This window comes from Ahaetulla prasina, chromosome 5 (assembly GCF_028640845.1).
Source record: "Ahaetulla prasina isolate Xishuangbanna chromosome 5, ASM2864084v1, whole genome shotgun sequence".
Lineage (NCBI taxonomy): Eukaryota > Metazoa > Chordata > Lepidosauria > Squamata > Colubridae > Ahaetulla > Ahaetulla prasina.
In genome coordinates, this window is record NC_080543.1 from 87,813,310 (window position 1) to 87,837,579 (window position 24,270).

Here is a 24,270-nt window from a genome sequence, read left to right on the forward strand (position 1 = left end):
CACATGATTTTTAAAGGCCTTATCCACTTTTTTGTCATAAATTAAATATGCATGCCATCCATATAGCAAGTCATAACCTTCTATATTCAAAATTCTTTCCTCCGTTAAATTAAACCAATCACTTATTGCAGAGAGCAGCTGCTTCATAGTATAATTTAAAATTGGGCATTTTTAAACCTCCCCTTTCCCGAGAATCTTGAATTATTTTCATTTTAACCCTAGCTTTTTTACCTTCCCATATAAATTTGTTAATTCCCTTCTGCCATTCCTCAAGATTCTTATCTTTCTTAATTATTGGTATCATCTGAAAGAGGAATAAAAATCTAGGTAAAACATTCATTTTAATAGCAGCTATTCTCCCCAGCAAAGATAATTGCAAATTTTTCCAAACAATCAACTCCTTCTGAACTTTTTGCCATAAAACCTCATAGTTATTCTTATACAATTTCACATTTGACGATGTAATATAGACCCCTAAGTATTTAACCTTCTTTACAATTTCAAATCCTGTTATTTCCTCTAGTTTTTCTTTCTGTTGTCTGGCCATATTTTTTATTATCACTTTTGTCTTTTTCTGATTTACCTTAAACCCTGAAACCTTCCCATATTGATCAATTATTTCCAACAAAGATTTACTAGAATTTATAGGGTTTGTTAAAGTAATCACCAGGTCATCTGCAAAAGCTCTCAGCTTATATTCATGTTGTCTAACTCTAAACCCTCTATCTCCTTTACTTCTCATATTTTATCCAATAATGGTTCTAGAGTTAGAATAAACAATAATGGTGATAAAGGACATCCCTGTCTTGTTCCTTTCGCAATCTTAAAAGGTTATGTTAAGCTACCATTAATTATAATCTGTGCTGTTTGCTCTCCATAAATTGCCCTAATTATTCTTGTAAAACCATCTCCAAATTGCATCTTTTCTATTAATTTAAATAAAAAATCCCAATGCAATCGATCAAAAGCTTTCTCTGCATCAAGAAAAATAAATGCTGCTGGAATAAAATTTTTCTTTTCTAAATACTCCAGTAAATTAACAATCTGCCTAACATTATTCCTCATCTGTCTCCCTTTTATAAATCCAGATTGATCATTATGAATTCTTCACTGCAAAATCAACATTAATCTATTAGCTATTATTTTAACAAAAATCTTATAATCATTATTTAAAAGTGAGATTGGCCTATAGTTCCCAGGTTTAGAACAATCCTGTTCCTCTTTGGTATCAATGAAATAAAGAGGTTCTCCATGAGGGGAATTCTCCTATTTGTATCTGTTTAAATAATTCCTTAAGTGGACCTAACATCTCATCCTGTAAATTCCTATAATAACTAACTGTAAGCCCATCCGTACCAGGAGTTTTCCCCATTTTTAATTGTTTAATTACCAAAATAATTTCTTCAGAGGTTATAGGCCGATTCAGTTCATCCGTTTGTTCTAAAGTTAAATTTTTAACCTTATATTCCTTCAAATAATTATCAATATCCCTGTTCAATATATTATCTTTAAGATATAAATTTGTATAATATTCTAAAAAAGCTTTTTTAATTTTATCCTGTTGATATCTCTCTTTACCTTTATATTCTATTTTTTCTATAGTACGTTGTTTTTGTCTTTTCCTTAAGGTGTATGCTAACCACCTACCAGGTCTATTTGCATTACAAAAAGTATTATGTTTGGCATATTGTATATTTGTTGCCACCTGATCAGCCATTATCATATTAAATTGATTCTGTAATAACTTTATTGCATCTTTAAGTTTTTGATCATGCGGGTTATGTATTAATAATTGTTGTTTCTTATAAATTTCCTCTTCTAGATACCTACGCTGTCTTTGTTGCTTATTTCTCTGTCTATTATTAATATATATTAATACACCTCTCATAAAAGCTTTACTGGAGTCCCAAACCATTTCTATCGATGTTTCGTTATTCAAATTATAATCAAAAAATTCTTTCATCTGCTTTTTACATTGATTTACATTATCCTGATATCTAAACAAATTTTCATTTAATCTCCAAGTTCTTCTACCTTCTTTTCCATATTGCAATTCCATCCAAACAGGACTATGATCAGACAAACATCTTGGAAATATCTTAGTTTTCTTCACCCTAAAAAGCAAATCATTAGAAATTAAAATAAAATCAATACGTGAGAAGGATTGATGCCTATCAGAGAAAAAAGTATAGTCTCTTTCCTCCAAATTCTGCAGTCTCCATACATCTCTCAACTCAAAATCTTCTATCATGTCAAAAAAGGATTTAGGCAGCTTTGCATGTGCAGGTATCTTCTTAGAAAAAATTCTCTTGTCCTTTCGTGTATCTATTACTCCATTCCAATCTCCCAATATAATACACGATTTATAATCCCATAGATTCAACTTATCATACAACATTCTATAAAATTTTTCTTGTTGCTGATTGGGTGCATATATACTAAACAAAAGGGTCTTTTTTGTTTCTATTGTAAGTTCAATAGTAATATATCTTCCGTGAATATCTGCCTCTATTAACTTGGCTGGTATATCTTTTCTCAAATAAACCACTATGCCATGTTTTTTGTCCAAAGCAGAGGCAACAAAATGTTTACTTAACTTTGAGTTTATTAAGTACTTTTGATCTGATAGTTTAATATGCGTTTCTTGTAAGCAAATCACATCATTTCTAAATTGTTTCAAATAATGAAATCTTTTTCTTCTCTTCTGAGCTGAATTCAAACCATTGACATTCCAGGTCAAGATTTTATTTGCCATTACTGGCCTGCTGAAGCTTTTGAGCGATCAACTGAAGATCGTCCTCCCATATCTTCAGCCGTGCTCCTCCCACCGCTTCTGTAGCAGAATCCTGAACTTTACTTTGAGTTTGTTGCTCCTTTTCTTTACGCTTAAGGGCTCCCCTCATCAGTCTTTGTTCTTGTGGTTGTTCCTCAGATGGTAACATCACTGGAATCACCTCAGCTTCCACACCCATTTGAGTCTCTTGAATTCTTTTTTCTATTATTTCTACTTCAAGTTTCAGCACGGTAGAAAGAAAATCTTTGGCCTTAAGCACTGTATCAATACGATATCTCCTTCCTTGATAATACACTGTCAAACCAACTGGAACCTCCCATCTAAATTGAATCTGGTATTTCTTAAGTTCTTGTGTAAAAAATGTAAAGTCCTTTCTATCCCTTAACATCTTGGGAGGAATCTCTTTCAAAACCTTCAGCTCCTGTTCTCCTATTTTCAAGTTTTTCTGAAATGCAACTTGCAAAATTTGATTTCTCACTGTTCTTTTCAAAAAATAAACCACAATGTCTCTAGGAAGTTTCTTCTGCCTAGCAATCCAGGAATTAACTCTATAAATTTTGTCAATTTGATAAGCAACCTCTTGTGGATCAAGTTCAATAAATTCAGCCAGAGCTTCTGATAAAAATTTTTTTAAATCTTCCCCTTTCTCCTCATTCAAGCCCCTAATTCTCAGAGCTCCTTCCATCATTCTATACTGCATCACCACCACTTGATCTTCATTTTTGTCCAATTTGATTTGCATTCCCCCCATTCTATTTTCTATTTGCTGATTTGATTGAGCAATTTCTTGCACCTCCTCCTCCACCACCTCCAGTCTTTTTGCCAAACCTTGTAAAGCCATCAAAATATCTTCTCTTATTTTTTTATTATTCTCTTTTATTTCTTCTCTTCTTTTCTCATTATTATCCATCATCTCCTTAAACCTTTCTTCAAACACTTTCCCTTGTTCTTTAATCAAATCTTCTAAAGCTGGTTCAGAACCCCTTCTACCCCCAGTCTTTGGTGGTTTAGTAGCCATTTCAGTTTTTAAAATTCACAAAATATAAATCTAGAAACTTCTCTTTTCCCCTTTAAGCATAGGAGAGCTCACTTCACTTCATTAGAATCCACACTTAACATTTCTTAGCTTCTTAGTTACACAGCCTGTTTACAATTCCATTCTTCACTTTCACTTCCTTTCAGGCGCCATCTTAAACAGTCAGTTAAAACAAAGAAAAAAAAGTTTCTCTTTTTAAAAGGGTAGAAGTCAGGAAATCAAAAATACTTGCAATCCAGTAGTTGTTCACTCGTGCTTATTCCGTCTGCTTATAGAAATCCATAAAGATAAGACAATTAGCAGAGATGGACACTTTCTTCTTTTCCTGCTTTTGCAGGAGCGCACTGAAGGTCGGAGCTTGTGGCAGGGTGATTTATGGGACTCGACCCTCAGGGCTCTGTTTAATAAAAAACAAAGCCCCTGGGGAGGTCTACCACTCCTCCGCAGCTCTTATCTTTCCCTTTCATCCAGGGAGAGAGATTAAAGCCGGCTTTTTCCTGGCTTTTACGATGTTCAGTACGGAGCCCCTTAATTAGGAACTCAGCGAAGAAGGTGGCGCCACCAGAAGTCAAAATTTTGACAAATGGAATATTACTTATGGGAGCAAATTTCATATTTTAAATACTCAAGTTTGGCAAATTTGGTAAATTTTCTTGTATTGGTTATACTAAAATTAGTATCTGTATAATTTTGAACTACAAGTTGGAAAGAGGAAAAAAATATTACTATAAGCCAATAGCTAGGACTGTCCATGAATCTCCATGTCTAAATCTTTTTTTCCTCATTTTAACGCAATGGAATAACACCATTAAATTGTTGTATAAATCAGATTCTTTCAGTGGCAATTCCTTGTTTGTAAGATACATTTCTCTTTTAAAAACAGTGGTTTTTAATATTGTTTGGTTTAGGGACACTTAGAAAAAATCCATGGGACCAGTATTTAGAGTTTATTCCCAGTAATATCAGTGAATCTTTCTCAGATACAAATTCTTTTTTAAAAAAACACACTGTTGGACTTAACTTACAATTAAGCAAACTAGAATTACACTCTCAGGCTGTATTTACATGTGATTATTTCTGAATACATTCAATTATATCCTTAAAAGATTTTTTATATATGCTATTTCATTGTTACTGTGATTTTAAGTAAGGTTTAACTATCTTTTTGCTTTTAACTTAAAAAAACTTGCTATTTATTCTTTTGTTGTTGGCTAGTGGATAGATTATTATTTTAACAAATATGTGCTGATTTAGATTCTTGAGAGTGGAAAAAGGATTGTTCAAGAAGTAATAAAAAAATCTGGTGTCCTGTAACTAATTTCTAAATTTCTTTAAATATGAATACATATTTCACAGACAATTCTCTGGTTGATTTATATTCTTTTATAATGATGATGTTTATCCTAGGAATCTAACAGTGGCATATGAATAAGCAACATAATTTGAGAAAACAACATAATGTGTTCCCCAAGTCCAGATTTAAACTGCAATCTCTCCAGTCATAGAAGTACAATGGTTATGGTTTAGTGTGTTGTGTGAATACAACAATAATTTAAAATACACCCTTTCACGTAATTGCCTGTATAGAGATTCCATTGATAGGATTGTTTTGTAAATTTTATATCAATATTGGTAGTTTAGAAGTATAGGGAATTTCAGCCTGGAAGAATATGTTCAGAGAAATCTATAAAATGTGAGGTCTGTGATACTAATCATAATTGGTAAGAATGTTAGAACAAATCAGGGATTAAAGTTGAGGAAGTACTCTTCCAGAGAATAATTTGCAACAAATAATTTTATTTTATGTGGGATTCATGTGAGGTCCAGAAAAATTTTGTAACTAAAGATAACAGAAGTTGATAGTTACTTAATTGTAATTAAAACAATATTAAAAATAATTTCAGATATGGTAGGAAGCAGGGGTGGGTTCTACTTACCTTTACTACCGGTTCATAATGGGAGCGCGCATGCGTGCTTGCTTTGCTTGTGCACGCACTTCTGGGCATGTGCAGATCGCCAAATATGATGTCAGGGTGGGTGGGCGGAGCCTCCCGCCACTTTTATTACCGGTTCACAAGAACCAGAGAGAACTGAGAGCAACCCACCACTGGTAGGAAGTAGATACTGTAATAAAGTAAGTTTCTAGATGCACAATGATGGCTATAGATACAATAAGGCCTATTCAGTTCTACTGATTCAACCCAAAGTTTCAGATATTATGAAGTGGTATCAGCCAGTTCTTTTTCCTCAGCTCAAAAAAAATGCTGTAATGTTTACCTCAGGGAACTTGTTATAAACAACACATTGAAATTTTCTGTGAGGTTCACCACTAATGTTCAGCTTGTAAATGGTATAAGTTTATTTAGTTTCAATTCTTGCTAAAATCAATAGGGCCTAGTTCCCAATAAATATATTTAGGACTAAATTGCCAAGCTATATTTCTTGACATTTCTTTTTCAAAGTCTTCAGGGGTAGAATAAGATTTATGTCGTTCAAGTAAACCAGGAGACAATAAGATTACAAGGAATCAATCTGATTAAAGCTGCTGTATCACCTCCTTATAAAATATCCAGAAAATTAATTGGCAAGTTTACTGTAGTGTAGAATTCTGCAGGTATTCTAGAAATGTTTGGAGCAGGGGTGTCAAACTCAAAGCCCGGGTACCAGATTTGGCCCACAGGATGCTTAGATCTGGCCCGCGAGGCTGCCCTGGAAACAGTGAAGGACTGGCCCGCAGTGCCTCTGCCAGCAAAAATGGAGCTTAGGAGCCTGTTTTTGCTGGCAGAGCGCTCAAGCCACCAAGGCGCCCCCAACACAAGTGATGTTGAGCTGGCCACACCCACCCTGGCCAAACCCACTTCGCCCCCCCCAGATCAAACACAACACTGATGCGGCCCTAAATGAAATAGAGTTTGACACCCCTGGTTTGGAGCATTAAAACATGTATTAACTTATTTATTTTTATCCATTTTTGTAAGTAAATCAAGGCAACAAATATACCTAACCCTCCTCCTTCCTCCTATTTTCCATTGATTGGGTTAAGAATGAGTCACACAGTCAGTTTTCACGCTGTTTCACGATGTTCTGGCTACAGAGCTGGCAACGGATTCGGACAGCGATGAGACTGAAGTGAGGCCAGGGCCACTGGAAAGTGAGGTGCGGACTCCAGAGCCTCAGAGCCTGATAGTAATGAGGCAGAGGAACAGGAGGAGCCTATTCCTAATGCACTCATGAGAAGAGCTGTCAGAAGGCAAGAGCATCTCAAGCAGAGAGGACAACTCGGGAGTAGGGCCAAGAGATGATTGGCCCCTCCCATAAGGCTTAAAACAGACCAGCACTGGCATTTGTGCTTTGCCGGAAAACGACGTTGTAGCTGCGTCCTCTGCTTCATCTTCTGCTTCGTCTTCTGCTTCGTCTACATCTTTGTTTTTGTTTTCCTGGATGTTTGCCAGGAAGGGCCTTTGACAGTTTGTCTAAGGTTTGTGAGATAACTGAGGAATTTGTGTTGGGAGGCATTTGTTTTACTTTGAGCTAAACGATGTTGTGAATGAAGTAATTCCCAGCTGTTCAAACAAAGTTTGTTCTTCCATAGACTAAGTTTATTACTACCTACTTGGGCCTGGGTCACAACACATGCCTAAGGTGGGACTTCAACTCAGTTTCCCAGTTTCTAGCCTGGTGCCTTAACCACTAGGCCAAACTGACTAGTGGTTAATTAATAGATAGTTCTCCAAATTAATATCACACACTGATATCAATATAATTACATTGGTACTCAGATTGCTTTTGACTAACAGGGCACATAAAGCTTCAGCAAATAAAGAAATGCTGATTTTATAGAAAATCTAAAAAGCACAACTCAGTGTTTTATACATGACTGTTCAGAGATATCTCATTAAGTTGTATCACCTACAGGCTGTTAGACTGCACTTGTAATTATATATTTATAAATACTGAATAAGATTGAAAAGGTCTATGGCAGAGTAAATTTAGACAAATGAATAAAAACAAGATTTTATATAGCAGAGGCAACTTGTAGGATTGATTATTTTATATGAATATATCTGGTCATATTCTCTTCTTAAAATATGTCCATTTCCAAAAGCCTCTTTGCTTTAGCACACAATGGCAGTTTTCACAGATGCAAATCTCTCCCAGGCTAGGATTTTGGACTTCCTCAGGATTTGTATTAATAGTTTTACATTTTGTGGGTTTCTCTTAGGCGTCAACAACCAGATCCACAAGTGAAGAGTTAAGTTAGCTACTTTATTGCTCATGCCTATTTCATTGGAATCTCCCCAGACCGGCAGTCTGCACCCGGACCAGACTAGACAAAGTTCAACTGCATTCAAGGAGGGGTATGCCCTCTTTTGCTTACATAGCAATTCCAGACTAACTCCCCACTTGACTTCTTCCTTGACTCAGCCAGTCTCTCTCCTACTTTCTATTGTATTTTAATTTTCTTTTTTTTACTTCAATGTCTGATGCAAAAACATCGTATAGAAATTAACACTAAAATTTGAATGATTTTAGATCATTTTTATGTTAGGATGGTTTATGACAGGATAGGAAAACTTTTGAGAACTTGGGAATTAGCTTTGGGTTAAAGAGAAGAGGCAGAGGGAAAGATTAAAATCTGCCCTGCTCTCAAACTGAGGCTGCGCAGTGCTGGGAAATGAGGTTGGGAATATTCCTTATCTATAGATTGCCACCCTCATTTTAGGTATTTGTCACTATATAAAGTATTTACCAGCACTTCAGCTAGTTTTGTATACAAATATTCCTATGCTAATTTTATATGAAATATTTTATCATTACTTTTTGCCATATGCTGAAACATTAAAATCCAGTACTGTAACATTATCTCATCTCTCTAAGTCTTGTGATTAAAGTCCTTTGAGTACTCATTTAATAATGAATGAAAAAAAATGGCTTCAGTGCCAAGGACAAAAAATAAAAATGACAAGTTTAACATTTTTTCGATACCATGCCTCAATTGATTCTCAGTACTAATAGGTTCTATGCATCAGTGGATTTCAAAGAACAATCAGTGCTTCATAGTTTCGATTTGATGTGTCCATTTAGGCAATTGCCTCAGTGGGAAAATTTTACATCGGGCATAGGTGTACACTACAGGTTTATTTCCCAATGGTCAATCTGATTGACGGCGGTAATTCAAAGTTGTTTTTCCAACCGGGCATCTTGGAAATTTCATGCGTGCCGCCACGAGCTACCGCTCCAGCCAAGTTTCTTGCGTATGTGGGTTTATTGCACTATTACCAGCCTAAGAGCAGTCTGTGCCGTGATTGGGTGTGTCCGTGGAGAAGATCTAAGACCAAGAATGAAGGGCTACGCCTCATACTCGGGTTGAGAATTTTAAAAGTAAGTAATCCGCATACCGAATTTGCTTTCGGTGCCCCTAACTGACCTCAACAATAGCCTTTGTGACTCCTAAAAGGCGTGGAGAGGTGAAATAAAGCTTCTATAACCCTAGTCCCAATGTGGGTGTCTGCTGGATTTATTTTCTCGTGCCGTGCTTCGCGTAGGAGCCAAGGCAGGTGTCGCGCGCGGGGTGCAAAAGGTGCTTCCCAACAGCCCCCGGCCACAGCGCAGCGCGCACGCAGGAGGGAAAGTTGCGAACCCCAAAACAACCTCAGACTTCCCCACCCCGTCACCCCGCCTCTCCGCTCGCACGACCTCTTTGCGGTCAGACACTCCGCCCCTCCTAACCGCCCTGTCACTCCGGTCTTCCTTAGCCAATGGGCCAGTCTTCTGCCACCTTTTCCCCACCCCCTTGTCCTCTTGGGAGTGAGGGGAGGGCTGCGAGCTGAATAGTACCGCGAGGGCGGGGGGGGGAGGTTTGAAAAGAGTTGAATGATTGAACTTTTTTTCCGCCCTGAGTTTTTGCTGCGCTGAGGCTTCGCCGCCGCCTCCCTTTCCCCTAGCGAGGTGAAACGGCGCAATTGCACGCGGTGCAGAGTGTTTAGGGCTGTCGGGGTTGTTTTCTTTTCTCGCACCCGGCTGTGCACAAAGCCATGGGGTTTAAGGAGCCCGGCGTTCCTTTGACTCTTCTCCTTTGGATTACTGCTTCCTGGGGCTGCCTGCCCGGCTGCGCTGCTTGGGCTGGAGAAACGGCAGCAGCGGCTCGCCAGCAGGATGAGTTCTTCTCCGCCACCAGTATTTATGGAGCCAGATGCAGCTCCAGGTGTCTCAGCTTGCAGATTACGCGTATCTCCGCCTTTTTCAAGCATTTCCAGGTATGGGGAAAAACACCCAAACGCGTATTCATGAAACCGAGCGACTTCTCCTTTTCCCTCTCGGCCAGGTCTAGTCGGAAAGAAGTCCTTTGAATTCGGTGAGATTCGTTCTCAGAGATACGCAGGCGGTGGACCGCAGCCTTAGGCGGCAGTTTGGCTGATGGTCACAATTGGGTGCTTCAGCGCTTAGGGTGCGTTTATGAGTGCAGAAGACGAAATGGATGGGCTGAAATGCATTCGCTAGAAATTAGACCCTACTCGGCACAATTTATTCCCGAGGAGTCCTCAGGGAGCGAAACAGGCTCGCAGCAGTACAGGTCGATCCATACTGAGCCGCTGGTACTCTGCGCTTTCCACTGAACTTTGTCGCTTCTTAAGCTCGCAAACCTGCCTTTTCCCAGCGAAATCGATCGAAGAAGCTTCTTAAAGCTGGTCGTATCGGGCTGATCTCTTGACCCTGAGCGAGCTGTCCCACCGGATGACTGCTCCTGTTTTGGGAGTCGCGCCGCTGGTTGACTTGGCTACTTTTTCAACCGGCGCTGATAGCGGAAGTACCGCTTTTAATTAGTATGGAAGCGGTTGGCCGATTTACCGAAGCAATTTAGTCGTTTGTAACCGCTAAAGCTCGATCTGGGTATGTTTGTGGTTTGAAAGGTAAAAACATAAATTTAAGCAGTTTTGTAACGTGAAGGTGGAAATTACGATTTTTAAGTGACAAAGTTGAAGATGTGTAAAAGAACACGTATCCATTTCTGAAGGCAGTTTTAAGCTGCCACCCTGTATACCCTTTTACTTAACAGTAAAAACTTATTGCCTTGATTGGAATCTGCCTAAAGTAAACTTGCCTAGTTAAAGTAGATCTATAATAATCATTCATGTTCCCCAAATAAAGGGTGGAGTATATTTTGTTTTTGGAATTAATATTTATAATATGATACATCATGTGATGTGTAAAGTGGCCATGATTTTCAGTATTTAAGATAAAAAATAGAATGGCATGATTTTGTATATGGACTTGATTGATATACATCAAAGCCCTATTATCAGTTTAGATAGCTTATTGTCTTATTTTCAGTTCCCAGTTGCTGGGAATCAGATAACATAACTTTAGAAATAAAGTCATTTTATTCTCCTTGTTCAATGGAATGTGAGAAATAGTGATTTAATAGAGCTGTGATAAAAAGGCAGTGATTTTGTATCTGACCCAGAAACATTAAAGATCCATTGACTTATCATTAATAGAGAAACTTTATGAATAGCTTTCTGCACTATTTTTAATAGACATCAACTTAAGACCTGTAAATTACTTGAATCTCAAAATTACTGTTAATTGGAGTGATTTCTATCTATTATCATCCCATTAAAGAGCGTTTAGTGTGTGTATGTTTCTGCATGTGTGTTTCTGCATATATTGAAAATGGAAGAAGGCAGCATTGTTATCTTAGCTTTCCTAACTTTGTGATTGTTGGATTCAATAGATGTGTATTTGTAAGAAGAATAGCAATAGATCAGTTTACTAACTACTAATTTGCTTGATTTTTCTCAAAGGAATCAGAGGTCAGAATGTCTCATTCCATTGACATAAATAGGTTATGGTATAACAATTTGCACAGGTCTGTACACCATTGGGTTATTCACTCATCAAAAATAGTTTTTAAAGTGGTCCCTGAAAGCAAGAAGCTATTTTTTCCCTGTGGCTCTTTCCAGGTGACCCATGGTTCTTGGAGTTATTTTGAAAAATCTAGTACATGGCTTGATGATTCTGTGTCCAGACAATCATGCTGGGATAATTCTATTTCAGCATTCATGTATGCATAGTGTTTAGTGACACGTGAAACATAAAAAGATGTAACTATTGCATTTTTACAAAGAAAAATACAATTTTCTTTGTAAATCTCAGTTTACGGAAGATGATCAGTAATGGGATTTCATTCTCAACATTTTGTTTTTGTTTGAAGTGTATAATTTTCTCCCCCATTCTTGTATATGCACTTATGATATTATTTCTACTATGTTTTGTGGAAATTTCAAAAGTAACTAAGTGGCGCAGTGCTCGTGTATTTCTGTAGATCATATTGGGCAAGTGAAAGAGGATTAGGATTTTCTGGATGCTCCTAACCCTACTTAAACTGTGTATCGCATCTTCTCCACCTCCAGCTTCACAAAATGGAATTGCAGTTGTTTGTTACACATTCATTGTCTGTGCATCCTAAACATCTCAACTGAAAAGCCCCACTAAATTCCATTGGGATGTTTTTCCATCTTTCCAAAATCTGCTGTTAGAGAACAAAACCTTTCAGAAATATATTCAGTAATGTCACTGGATATTATATACTGTACATATCTGTGAATCTGCTTCTGCTGGTGGGATTTCAATTGTTTCATGGAATTAAGTGGCACAATAGAGAAGTCTCTCATCTCACATGATATACTGAAATCCAAGAAAAGAATAAATGTTCCTTATTTAATAAGAGGCCTTAGCTATGTGCATTCCAAGCTTATTGTAATATGTTCAATCAATGATGTCAGCAGCTATTACGCATACATGTCCTGAACCGCCATATTCAGAAATGGGCTTAAACATTGGGGAAATTGGGATTCCTACAGTAATACTTTTAGACCACAGTTGCAGTTACAGTATTATAAAGTTGGCATACCTGGCATTTATGTGACATATCTCATGGCACAACACTACAGCTTTAAAAAATATTTTTTTAGCTTCTAAATCATAATGATTAGGTTGTATAATTTTCTTGAATTTGGTACATATTGTTAATGGGGATAAAAAATATCAAGCAAGAATCTTCATGATACATTTTTTTCATTTTTTCATGGCAGATCAACTTTAATGAATTTGCTAGAGCCCCAAACACCCCATAAATCATTTTTTTAAAATTTTTGTGTCAAACTTTAAAAGCCTGAGATATGATTTCTGGTTTTTTGGTTTAACAAGCTTCAACACATCAAATAAGTCCCCACAATTTTCCATGCCAATCTTTACACATCCCACATAAAACAACTTCTATCACACCTCTATTAAAACTATTGCAAACCCTAGTTTCACCTTCTTTGATAATGCCACGGTGCTACAACCTACTATCCTCATGATTGAAATAATTGTTCTATCCACTTGGAATGCATCTTTTTTTTTAAAAAAAGTTTAGTATGGACAATGATAAGATACATTTCTAACTTAAGAGGCTTAGATTTTTTTTTTTTTGAAAAAGTAGGTTGTGGTGTGACATAGAAGGCCATGTTTGGGTTTCATAGAATAATGATTAAAATAGCATCGTAGAATACTTCCTATAGAAATTTCAGTTGAGTATTGAAACAACAATCTGACTTTTTGAGTTGGTAATTATGTGGGCATTCAGTTCCTAGTCTTGAAAATTCCTACTTTGGTTGTGAAATGGTTTTCTCACCCCTGAGAAACAGAGATTTTTGTGTAGACTCAGGTGGTATTATCATTATAAAGATAATGATAAACATCTTTGAAAACATTTTGTTTCATGAATGAACTGCATACATACATAAATTAGAAATCCAGTTAAATAAGCAAAAATATGCTGGATTGTAAAATGAGAAATTGACTTCTGTGAGCATATATTTTATTCATCAGGTATATACAAATAATTAATTACAATTAATTATATTGAAAGGCAGTTAGTTTTTTTAACTGCTGTCAGCTGGTTGCAACTCTTTGTTTTACAGTTGGTTAAAAAAGGTAACTTCCATCAGCCTGTTCCTACAGAAAGTTTTTTACATTTCCTACAGAAATGTGGATATTTTCTTGGCAACATTTCATTCTGAAACAAAACTGTTTCCAAATAATAGTGATTTCATTTTAATTAGCTGGGTAGAAAATGGTGGAAATTCTGTTAAAACTTAATAACTATTAATAGTCAGCTAGTCTCTTTTTCTGTCAGTAAATTGGCCATCATTGTTTTTAACTGTAACTTGTGAACAAATTCTATTACTAAATTATTAAATACATTTAAAACATGAAACAACAATAGTTCAATGCAAATGGATAGCAGTAGCAAGTATTACCCTTTTTAAGAGTTGGTCAAGTAAGGGAAGAGTAGTAAGATGTATACAATAAAGACTCTGTTTCTGATGAACAAGAGATTATTAGGTTCAGCAGGTGTGCACACCATTGTTTTGCCCTGAAAACAAAGATGACTTCGCAATTGCTCTTTTTTCACAGTAGTTTCAAAGGTCTTTAAAGTGTAAATGATTCCAAGCAGAATCATTCACTACCTGTCTCATATTTTAAAGGAAGCCAGCCCTTGAAATAACTGAATAGCAGGAGCAATTGTCTTTTTCAGGAAGAAATACAAGATGCGTGTGTTCCTTCTGTGTCCTGAGGGATTCGGAATTATCTGCACCAGCCTTTGATTTAGCATATTCAGAGTTTAATAGTAGTAAGCTTGTCTCAAAGAATGTTAAGAAAGGTTGAATAATCTTTTTTAAAGTAGGCCAGTACACATTTTGTTGTTTATTAAGGCTGATTTTTCAGGTTCAAAATATGTTACAGTAACTGTTTTTGGCTATAAAGTGAAAATAAGACTAAACCTCGTGTTGTTTTCTAATTAGTAAGAAAAGCAGGGTATGATTTCATTAGTAAAATATGTTTGTGCGACAGTGAGTAGTAATTGATACTTAGAGCTTTAAGCAGGCAGAGATAGAGAAAAATGAGAAGGAAATAAGCTAAATTAGTGTTGCATGCCAATAAACATGTTCTTGCCATGTTGTAGGAAATATTTGTATTTGCAACCTCCCAACATATTAAGAATCTTCTACCTATATAATATTGACATTAAATTGTTAAAACTTTGTCTTTGGACTTAGAATATATTCCTTTTTGGCTATAACATTGGATAGCTAAAGAATTTGATATTAGGATGGACTGTGTATTTGCCATATACAATTTCTTGAACTTGTAGAAGTGGTGAAGCTGATAAGTCCACCTGATATATTAAATGGTGTTAAGGATTTAAGGATAACATTTTGGTGTTTTTTTTTAGCCGGAACTTTTTTTGGGGGGAAAATGTATCTCATAGTGCAAAAAATACGGTGTGTCTGTCTGTCTGTATATGTATATGTATATATATATCCCTGAAAAGAAGCCCTAGCCAGTTGTTGTTTTTTTGGGGGGGGGTGTATCAAAAGAAAATAAGACCGGGTCTTATTTTCAGGGAAACACAGTGTGTTTTGATCCAGAACTCTGTTATCAGCTGCAGATGCCTTCCAACAGGCATCTGAAAGCAAAATGGAGGCCAGGGCGATGTGTGCAAAGGGCAGTAAGCCGCTGCAGAAGAAGCGGCCACAGAAGAAGACGAGGCAGGTGTCGGGGTGTGCGAGGCCTGGTAAGTAGAGCAGCTCCACCCCACCATCACCAGTCTAGCTTATTTTTTACCTGTGTGCCTTGCCCCTGCATCCCCTGCATCCTGTGGTGGGCGGGATCTTAATTAGGGCTAATTTTGTGGGTGGGGCTTAATTTGATCGCATGCACTAAAAAGTGTGATCGGATTTCTTTTCAAGGTGGGTTGCCTTTTTGGAAAAACACGGTAGAAGTTGAAAGTTATCCTCTGGCAAGAAATCCTCAATGGGAAAAAACTTTCTTGGTGAGGGATGGACATTGATAACCAAAGCACTTTTTCCAATAAACTTAAAATGGCTTGAAAATTACTATTGGCAGGTTCTTTATTCCATTCCTTTTCTGTTTCTCCCCAGTCTACTCTAACAATAAAATGTTAGTTTCCTAATCTATACAAGAAATTGGCTAAACCATTTTGGTTGTCCAAAGCAAATCCCTTTGGTTTTGAACTTTTGTAACCAGGGAGTTCAAGCCAAAGTGGTTCATAATTCCCGTATGTTATTTTAAAACTGCCATACTTCTTAAAATATATATTAAAAAACTAGATGTGCATGAACTTATTAGTGTTAATTCACCTCCTACTTCCCCTTTTAAATTCCTCTTTCTTCTGTCTGCTTTCCACCTAGTTACTGTATGTCTGACTGAGACTATGATAAGGGTTGCCTACCAATTTCACAGGGTATGAGAAATTGGTAGGCAAATCATATATATCCCTTTGATATTTTGTGCTGGAGCCTAGGTGAAAATTACAACTAAAACTATCCTCTTCCACATAGGTTAATGTAATGATACTTATTCTTATGCCTTTACGCAAGCTGACAACTAGATTGCAATTGGAAGCACTTGGATGCTTTGACAGACTATTCTGTAGATTTCAGTGTGGTAAAGAAAATAATAAACAGTGTTACTGTTTTGATCCGGTGTGCACACATGTAATATAGTTTATACATTCTTATTTTCTACTTTTGAATTGTGGACTGTGGCAGAGAACAAAAGGGAAGAAAAAATGCTACCTAATAAATGTTGATTAGCTGTTAGGTGCACACACTTTTCAAAACAGAGCTGTGTCAGTGGGGTATGTCATGCCTCTGGAAATAATCCAAAGTATATTTCTGTAAAGAACTCTTGGTTTTCTATCCATGTTTGCATAAGGAAGACATAAGGCAATTTCTAATTGACTAAATATGAATTCACTTATTAATTCTTGGCACAGAACACCATGAATTCAATTGAGTTCTCAGAGTTTACATTTTGAGAAGTAGCTTATTAAAATTAGAAATCAGGTGATTCCCGTGATTCTAATTTGTTTGATTTTTTTTATTTGTGTGGTGACTCACATTCAGTTTTAATGCAAGATTTAGGAAGACTGATTTACGAGAAAACAAACTTAGATCAGAAGTTAGGAAAATAAGTAAGATCCAAGGAGTCATGTTCTTTTTGTCAGATTAATGTTTTAAACTGTACCATGTTTTTCTGCTTCTTGTGCTATTATGTATAGCATGGAGGGATAAGAAGTGGTGCCATATATTCAAAGTATGTCAATTTCCTTGAGTTGAAAAGAGTATTAATAAACGTAGCTTCATTTTGGAGAAAAAAACTACATAATATTTAAGAATGATAAAACAAGAAGTTATCTTATGGAAATACTATCCTAGTTTATCTCTTAGAATTGCTTATTTCAATTCTAAGGAATTGATTTCCACACAAATCTTTTCCATCCCTGCTATTATTAATTTAAAATGATTTCAATTCTGCAGTATCCAAAGATTTGACTGATTGGGACCCACCACTGTGTGGTAGATACTGACCCACAAAGGAAGGTTTAGTAGTTTTGGTTTAATGTAATATGCACAGAGAGTAACGAAGAAGACATTGACAGAGATACAGAGACTCTATTGTCAAGACAAAAAGGATTGAAGTCTAGAATGTCAAGATAACTTGCTTAATTCATTAATTCATAAGCTGTAGGAAGAGGAAAAGTGTGACTTGCAAGATTTTGTCAATTTCAGTGAAGTAATTGTAGATATCCTGTGGAGTTTCTTCATATTCTGGTCTACCTAGTGGGGCTGACAATATGTCAATTCAGGTTTTGTAATTCATAAACCATATTTAATGAGTATGAAAATATCATTTTGGCTCATTCTACAACCTGGGACTAAAGCATAACATAGCAGATAGCATGACTCTAAATTGGTCACTACATTTCAGTCCAATCTATCTTTCAAGATTGTTGTGAGAATAAATTTAGAAGAATCCCTCGGCCCTTATGGATTACTTGGGACACCAGTAAAAAAGGTTAAGTACAATAATACCTTTAACTGCTAAATTTAAATACTACAGTTAATAACTCATTCTTCTCTTTCATTTGCCTCCCAGCAATGTAAGTTTGATGTTAACCAATAGATAATGCAATAAATTATGTCTGTTCTTAGCTTGGTTGTAGAGTAATTATGTAAATAGCCATATCATTGAGATTCTCAAACACACAATTCTAAATCAATTATCAGTTAATGTACCTAACCAGGATATTATAAATTTTTTGAAGTTGCAAGAGGGTTCATCTGAAGCTTATTTTTAACCTTTTTGCCTGTGGACATTGAGGAACAAAGATACAGTTTTAGTATTATTATTGGTTTATTGCCATGAATTTTTGGTGCATATGGTTTTGGGGGTTTTGCTTTTGTAAACTTATTAAAAAAAAGAGATGGTGCAATCAGCTACAAATTCAGGCACAAAAATTAATATCCTCCATTTAACCATGGGCATAAGTTTCATTGGTTGGCTCCTCGTGAATCACCAGGTGAATCATTTACATGAGATTTGCAAACAGTCAGTGATATCCAGCAAAGCAAGACAAAATGTCATTTTCATTCTGGCATTTTAATTTTTTCTAGTGTTGATTTGACAGTGAGTTGAAATAACTGAAATAGCTATTATAACTTTTTTATAGTTGGTACTACAGAATTTTGCAAAAGTGGTTTCTCCCTCTTATGGGCTAAAGAATTCTAGTTTATTTTATTGTGCAGAGATGGGAATCTCTGGTCTCACCAAGAATCTCTTTGAAATCTCTTTGAAAGTAGCAGTATCCACTACTGCTGCAATTAAATCCAATCTCCTTGCTGCTGGATGTTCTCTTCGCTTTCCTTCCACATTTGCCAGCATTATGGATTTTTAAAGAGAGCATAATGCATCCAAAATAAAAGGATTTTAGCCTTGCCGTTTGTGCGTTGAATGAGAATTCTGGATTGTTCTATAATTCATTTGTTTATTTTCTTGACCATCCACAATACTGTAGTCTCAGGAGTATTCTTCAATGCTAAAGCTCAAAAACGTCAATATTGTTCTGCTTGTTCATCTTTTACTATTCAAGGAGAAGCATTGCCTGCACAATTCTGAATTTTGTATGTATGAACAAGTCTTGGCTTCTGAATATTTTTTCAAGGCCTTTATTGCTTTTCACTAAGTACTTCTATGTGGGATGTTTTTTGGTTGCTATTTCCTGTACTATTGACAGACAATACTAAAACACTGAAACTATCTATTATTGCAATATCTTCTCTGTCAGTTCTAAAGCTGATTGCTGTACCTGTTTTTATTAATTTAGTAGTTTTTATATTTAATCATAGCACTATTTTTTCCTGTACTCCTTGACATTTATCACTACAGCTTCCAGCTCTTTTGTATTTTCAGTTGTAAGAGTAATATTTGTTATATGTTTTATAACTTGATAAGATAGTAAATAATTAATGCTTTGACTAATAATTAGTGCATGAAGCAAAAATAGTTTTTTTAAAAAAATTTGCATTTATATCCTGCCCTTCTCCGAAGACTCAGGGCGGCTTACACTATGTTAGCAATAGTCTTCATCCTATTTGTATATTTATATACAAAGTCAACTTATTGCTCCCAACAATCTGGGTCCTCATTTTACCTACCTTATAAAGGATGGAAGGCTGAGTCAACCTTGGGCCTGGTGGGACTAGAACCTGCAGCTGCAGTATGCTGACTAAAAATGAGAATCACATCGCAAAGACGTATTCCAGAATAGCATTGAGCCGACTCACCTCAATATTACTAGATCTTCTTTAAATTTAAAAACACTGCTTTCTTCTTGATCAAACTAGTTTAGGTTTAGGTAATAAACATACAATTATGTAATCAATGAAGATAAAAGATGGCTTATCTGAGCAAGCAAAGATTTTAAGTGATTTGTTTGCTCATAACAGTCAGTGTGCTTATTAGTGAAAATATATTTTAGAGCTGTAAAGTAATGCAGCTAATTGGTACTACTCTGCTACTGCAATCTTTGTTCTGTTCTGTCATTTCTTATATGAAAATGACAGAAGAAAATGATTGTTTTATATGGAATATTACTTTTAACAATTCTACTGGCCAGATATTGTAAAAAGAAATAATAACATTCTTAGCTGGCACAAAAACTCTTAAAGCTATCCTTATTAACTGTATGTTATTTATGACATCCTCTTAAGTGTTATACTTCTCCCATCTTTTCATAAGATTTGCTCAAGTTTTTATGTTTCACATTTATTTATACATGCGTTTTAATATACTTAAGATAAATGCATGAATATTGCTGCCAAATATAAGAACATTATTCTAAAAAAAGTTTTGATCTTTAAGCTGACAATGTAATGTGCTTCTGAGCATATGGTCTGGAAAAGATATAAGTGTAGTTGAAGCTTGTTTTGTTTTTAATTGGAGGGGACTATTTTGTTGTATAAACTTTTCTAATAAATCTAGGTAGACCTGAATGTATTTAAGAAGTTTTTATCATATGAATGGCTATAATTTTTCCTATTGCTTTATGGTAGTTTGTGTTTTTATTGTTTTTTATGATTTTACTATGTTTTATGGGTTCAACATTTAAAAGCCTTTTAAAAGCTTGGTAATATGTAAACACATTAAATCAAAATAAATAATAAAACTAACAAAAACTAGAGGTGAGGATGTATGTATGTATGTATGCATGCATGTATGTATGTATCAAGAATACATCTGTATGTTTACCTCCAAAACAGACATACCCCCAAATAAAACATGAATGTATAATAGGACAGCACTACTGTAAGTAGTTTGAATTTTTTATAGCCATATCTCTGTTATTCATGTGTTTGAAAGTTTAGGTATTTTATGTTATAATATTTGACTGTATTTAAAATAGTCTTTTAAATCTTATAGATGGGCATGCAGTTTATAAAAATTTTAAACAGGTAAAAAAGCATTTTATCTATACTGACTCCAATCTGACTATAACATATAGATTTCTCCAACGTCTGTTTATTTAAAATAGATAACTTAAAAATAGTCTCATAATTGAAGAAAGTAGAGGAGAATACATAAATGAGAAGGTTTTAATTACAACATTGAGTCTTCTTTTTGTTTTTTACCAAGCAGTCTAGAATAGAATAGAATAGAATAGAATAGAATAGAATAGAATAGAATAGAATAGAATAGAATAGAATTGAATTTATTGGCCAAGTGTGATTGGACACACAAGGAATTTGTCTTGGTGCATATGCTCTCAGTGTACACAAAAGAAAAGATACTTTCATCAAGATACAACATTTACAACACAAATGATCGTCATAGGGTACAATTTAACTCAATGATAGCAACAAAAAGTTACAGTCATACAGTCATAAGTGGAAAGAGATTGGTGATGGAAACGATGAGAAGATTAATAGTAGTGTAGATTTAGTAAATAGTTGGGCAGTGCTGAGGGAATTATTTGTTTAGCAGAGTGATGGCCTTCGGGAAAAAATTGTTCTTGTGTCTAGTTGTTCTGTTGTGCAGTGCTCTATAGCATCGTTTTGATGATAGGAGTTGAAACAATTTATGTCCAGGATGTGAGGATGTAAATATTTTCATGGCCCTCTTCTTGATTCGTGCAGTATAGATTTCATCATTGAGACAATAGTCTATGTAGCGAAGTAGAAGGATTTTAAAATTAGAGGCTGTTACTACTGACTTAAGTACGGAAGATACATTCCACCAGCAGCTTTTACAGGAGCAACATCTTTTTCATTATCTTTGTATATAATAGTAAAAATTGGCAGTGAACTAAATATTCTCTTGCACAATTTATATTTTGATCATGTTGTATCTAGGCAAGTATAAATAGTATAATTTATACTATTCCAGTATTAAAATCAAATTCTAGCTGAAAGATAATGAGAATGAGAATTGTACCATTAATCTTTATATTCTTTATTTTTATTCTACAGAATAATAGTTCCTTGGTTTGGTGTCAGAATCACAAACAATGTTCAAAGGTATGTGCTTGCCATATTTATTCATCATTATATTTTTGGGTGTGTGTGGATTTCTGTAATTTTTCTCAGTTTAGCACTATAGTATTTCTGTATTGTACCATCATTCTTGGAATTGTAGCAATCCCAACAAAGAGGTACTTTACTTTTCATATATTACCGTAGTTGCTAACAACTAACCATTACTTGTTGTTCATTGATAAGATTTTGTAATAGCAATTTATATTAATGAAATAAAAACTACCTTTAACTGACATTGGCTTTGATAGATTATTTTAGCTATCAGAGAGACTTAAAAATGATTAGTCATGGCTAAATTGAACAAATCAATCCATATTTACCACTTTGTGGGGAGGGCAGCAGGGAAGCATTTATTTGATTTATATCTAACATCTCTGTACAAGCATGAAATGCTTTGTAACATAAACAAGTCACTAAAATGTTCCTAATAATATTTATTCTACAAGCAGTGTCTTCAAGGAAGGAAGTTAGCAACATGTTTCTCTAACATTCCTATTTTGATGTTGAATATTTATTCTATTAGTAATTTTATGTCCTCAGGTCTTAATTTCTTTGTAGATTTCATTTGGACTTACTGGTATCTTCTGTGTGTATTTTGACTTTTTGACCTTCTGAAGATTAGAGTGTAAGTGAACTAATAACCATTTGATTCCACCGGAAAAGCATCTCACTAAGATCCCTGAAGAGAAGCAACAATGATTCATCAGCTTTAGAGGTCAAAGAAGAATTATAGGATTTGGGCACTGGCTGCTCTTTTCATTCACGTACATTGCTGAGTGCATTTATCCCTTCTTTATAACCTCCAAAACCATTAGAACTATGTGCAGAGGAATTGGGGGGACCACTTATTTTAATCAAACTTTCATAATGGTATAAAGCAACATCTTCAGATTTGTGTTGAATAGTTGACTTTATAAAGTAACAGTAAAAAATAAAGAACAAATCACCAGCAATTTTGACACATATCTGATTAAAAGATGAATTATTTTTACAAATAGATACTTCCATGTAAAAAGAAACTTGAAAGATCACAATTTTACTAGTACTGTATAATTTTTTTCTGGACAGCACTTTTCATTATTTGTGAGTTTCTACTGCAGAAGTTCTGAAACATTTGCATACATTCTAAAGTTCTGAAACATTTGCATACATTCTAAATTCAAGATTACTTAATTATCTTGTGGTAATTTATTTAATAGATTAGGTCTATTTTAAATGAAATTAATTGTCTCATATGGGATTTTTAAACATGTTTAGGAAATAATGCACAACTTCATCATTTTGGAGGACAAGAGTGTAACTTTGTAAATTAAGAAACATAAATTATTACTTTTACAAAGTAATGATGTGGAAAATGAAAATATGATATTTTGATGACTTTTAAATGACAAACTCTTTTTTGTCTATATTTTTATTTTATTCTATTCAAGACAAGGTTAAAATACAAAATACAAAACTCCAAACCAAAAACCTAACAGAAAACAAAAAAGAGGTACTGTTTCTTCTTCCCAAAAGTCTATTATTTGCAAATTATAACAGTTTAGCAATTTATATCACTTGTGCAGGGGTGAAATGCTCTGAAGTTTCCTACTGGTTCGCTTTGCGCACAGATGAACCGGTAGTAAAAATGCTTAACAAGTAAAAAAAAAGTTCTGACAGTCAGCTGTGCGACTATCAGCTGTGCTGTGTGATCATCAGAACTTTTTTTTTTTATACTTTTTAAGCTTTTTTTTCTACCGGTTCGCCAAAATCGTTGTGATGATCACACGGCACAGCTGATTGTCAGACTTTTTTTTTTTTAACTTTTTAAGCATTTTTTACTACCGGTTCAGGCAAACTGGACCGAACCGGTAGCATTTTACACCTGAACTTGTTTAATTCTGTCATTACAAATAATATTTTTAGGTTTTGATACCCTGTTTGATGTAGTTTGATATGTATTCTTTCCTTCTTGTTTTTTTTGAAGCAAATATTTTTATTTATTTATTTATTTTATTCAATTTCATGCCTAAATAGTTGACCAAATTTTCTTGGTGTAGGGAAGATATTTATTTGCTTGGTATTTTAGACGTATTTATGAACAATAATTTTAAGGGATAACTGAGCACCATGTAAATGTAAAGAAGGAAACATATTAACAAGATATCAATCGAGTCACTGAAGTGTCAGACTCAACTAAGAAAAAAAATGAAGGCATAACAATTTTTGCTATTTTATATATTGTGCTTGGGAACTGTGATAAACTATAATTCTGCATATATAGAAAGTTTCTAAACTTTTTGTTCTAACTTTGAGACTAACATATTCAAAGAGTATTCTTTAGAAAACAGTTTAACATTTCTGTGACATTTAAAAATCTATTTTTATCTAAGGTTATATAAAAGCATTAATTCAGTTGTAGATGAACTTGAGTGGCAGTAAGAAAATAGAAAAATTTTATGGAACTTTTGTTCCAAATTAAATCTCTCATTAGGTACTAAATTATTTATACC

General features: G+C 34.9%; 1 protein-coding gene across 2 annotated transcripts in view; it reads left to right on the forward strand.

Moving 5' to 3' along the window:
* The first annotated feature begins 9,700 nt into the window (after positions 1-9,700).
* The window catches only part of ANOS1 (anosmin 1), an 87,088-nt gene continuing 72,518 nt past the window's right edge, over positions 9,701-24,270 (forward strand). For both annotated transcript variants that reach the window (XM_058186279.1, XM_058186280.1), the window contains exons 1-2: positions 9,701-10,087; positions 21,713-21,760. In XM_058186279.1, the coding sequence (XP_058042262.1) occupies positions 9,866-10,087; positions 21,713-21,760 (270 nt within the window). In that variant the 5' untranslated portion in view covers positions 9,701-9,865. The remainder of the gene's footprint in view (positions 10,088-21,712; positions 21,761-24,270) is intronic.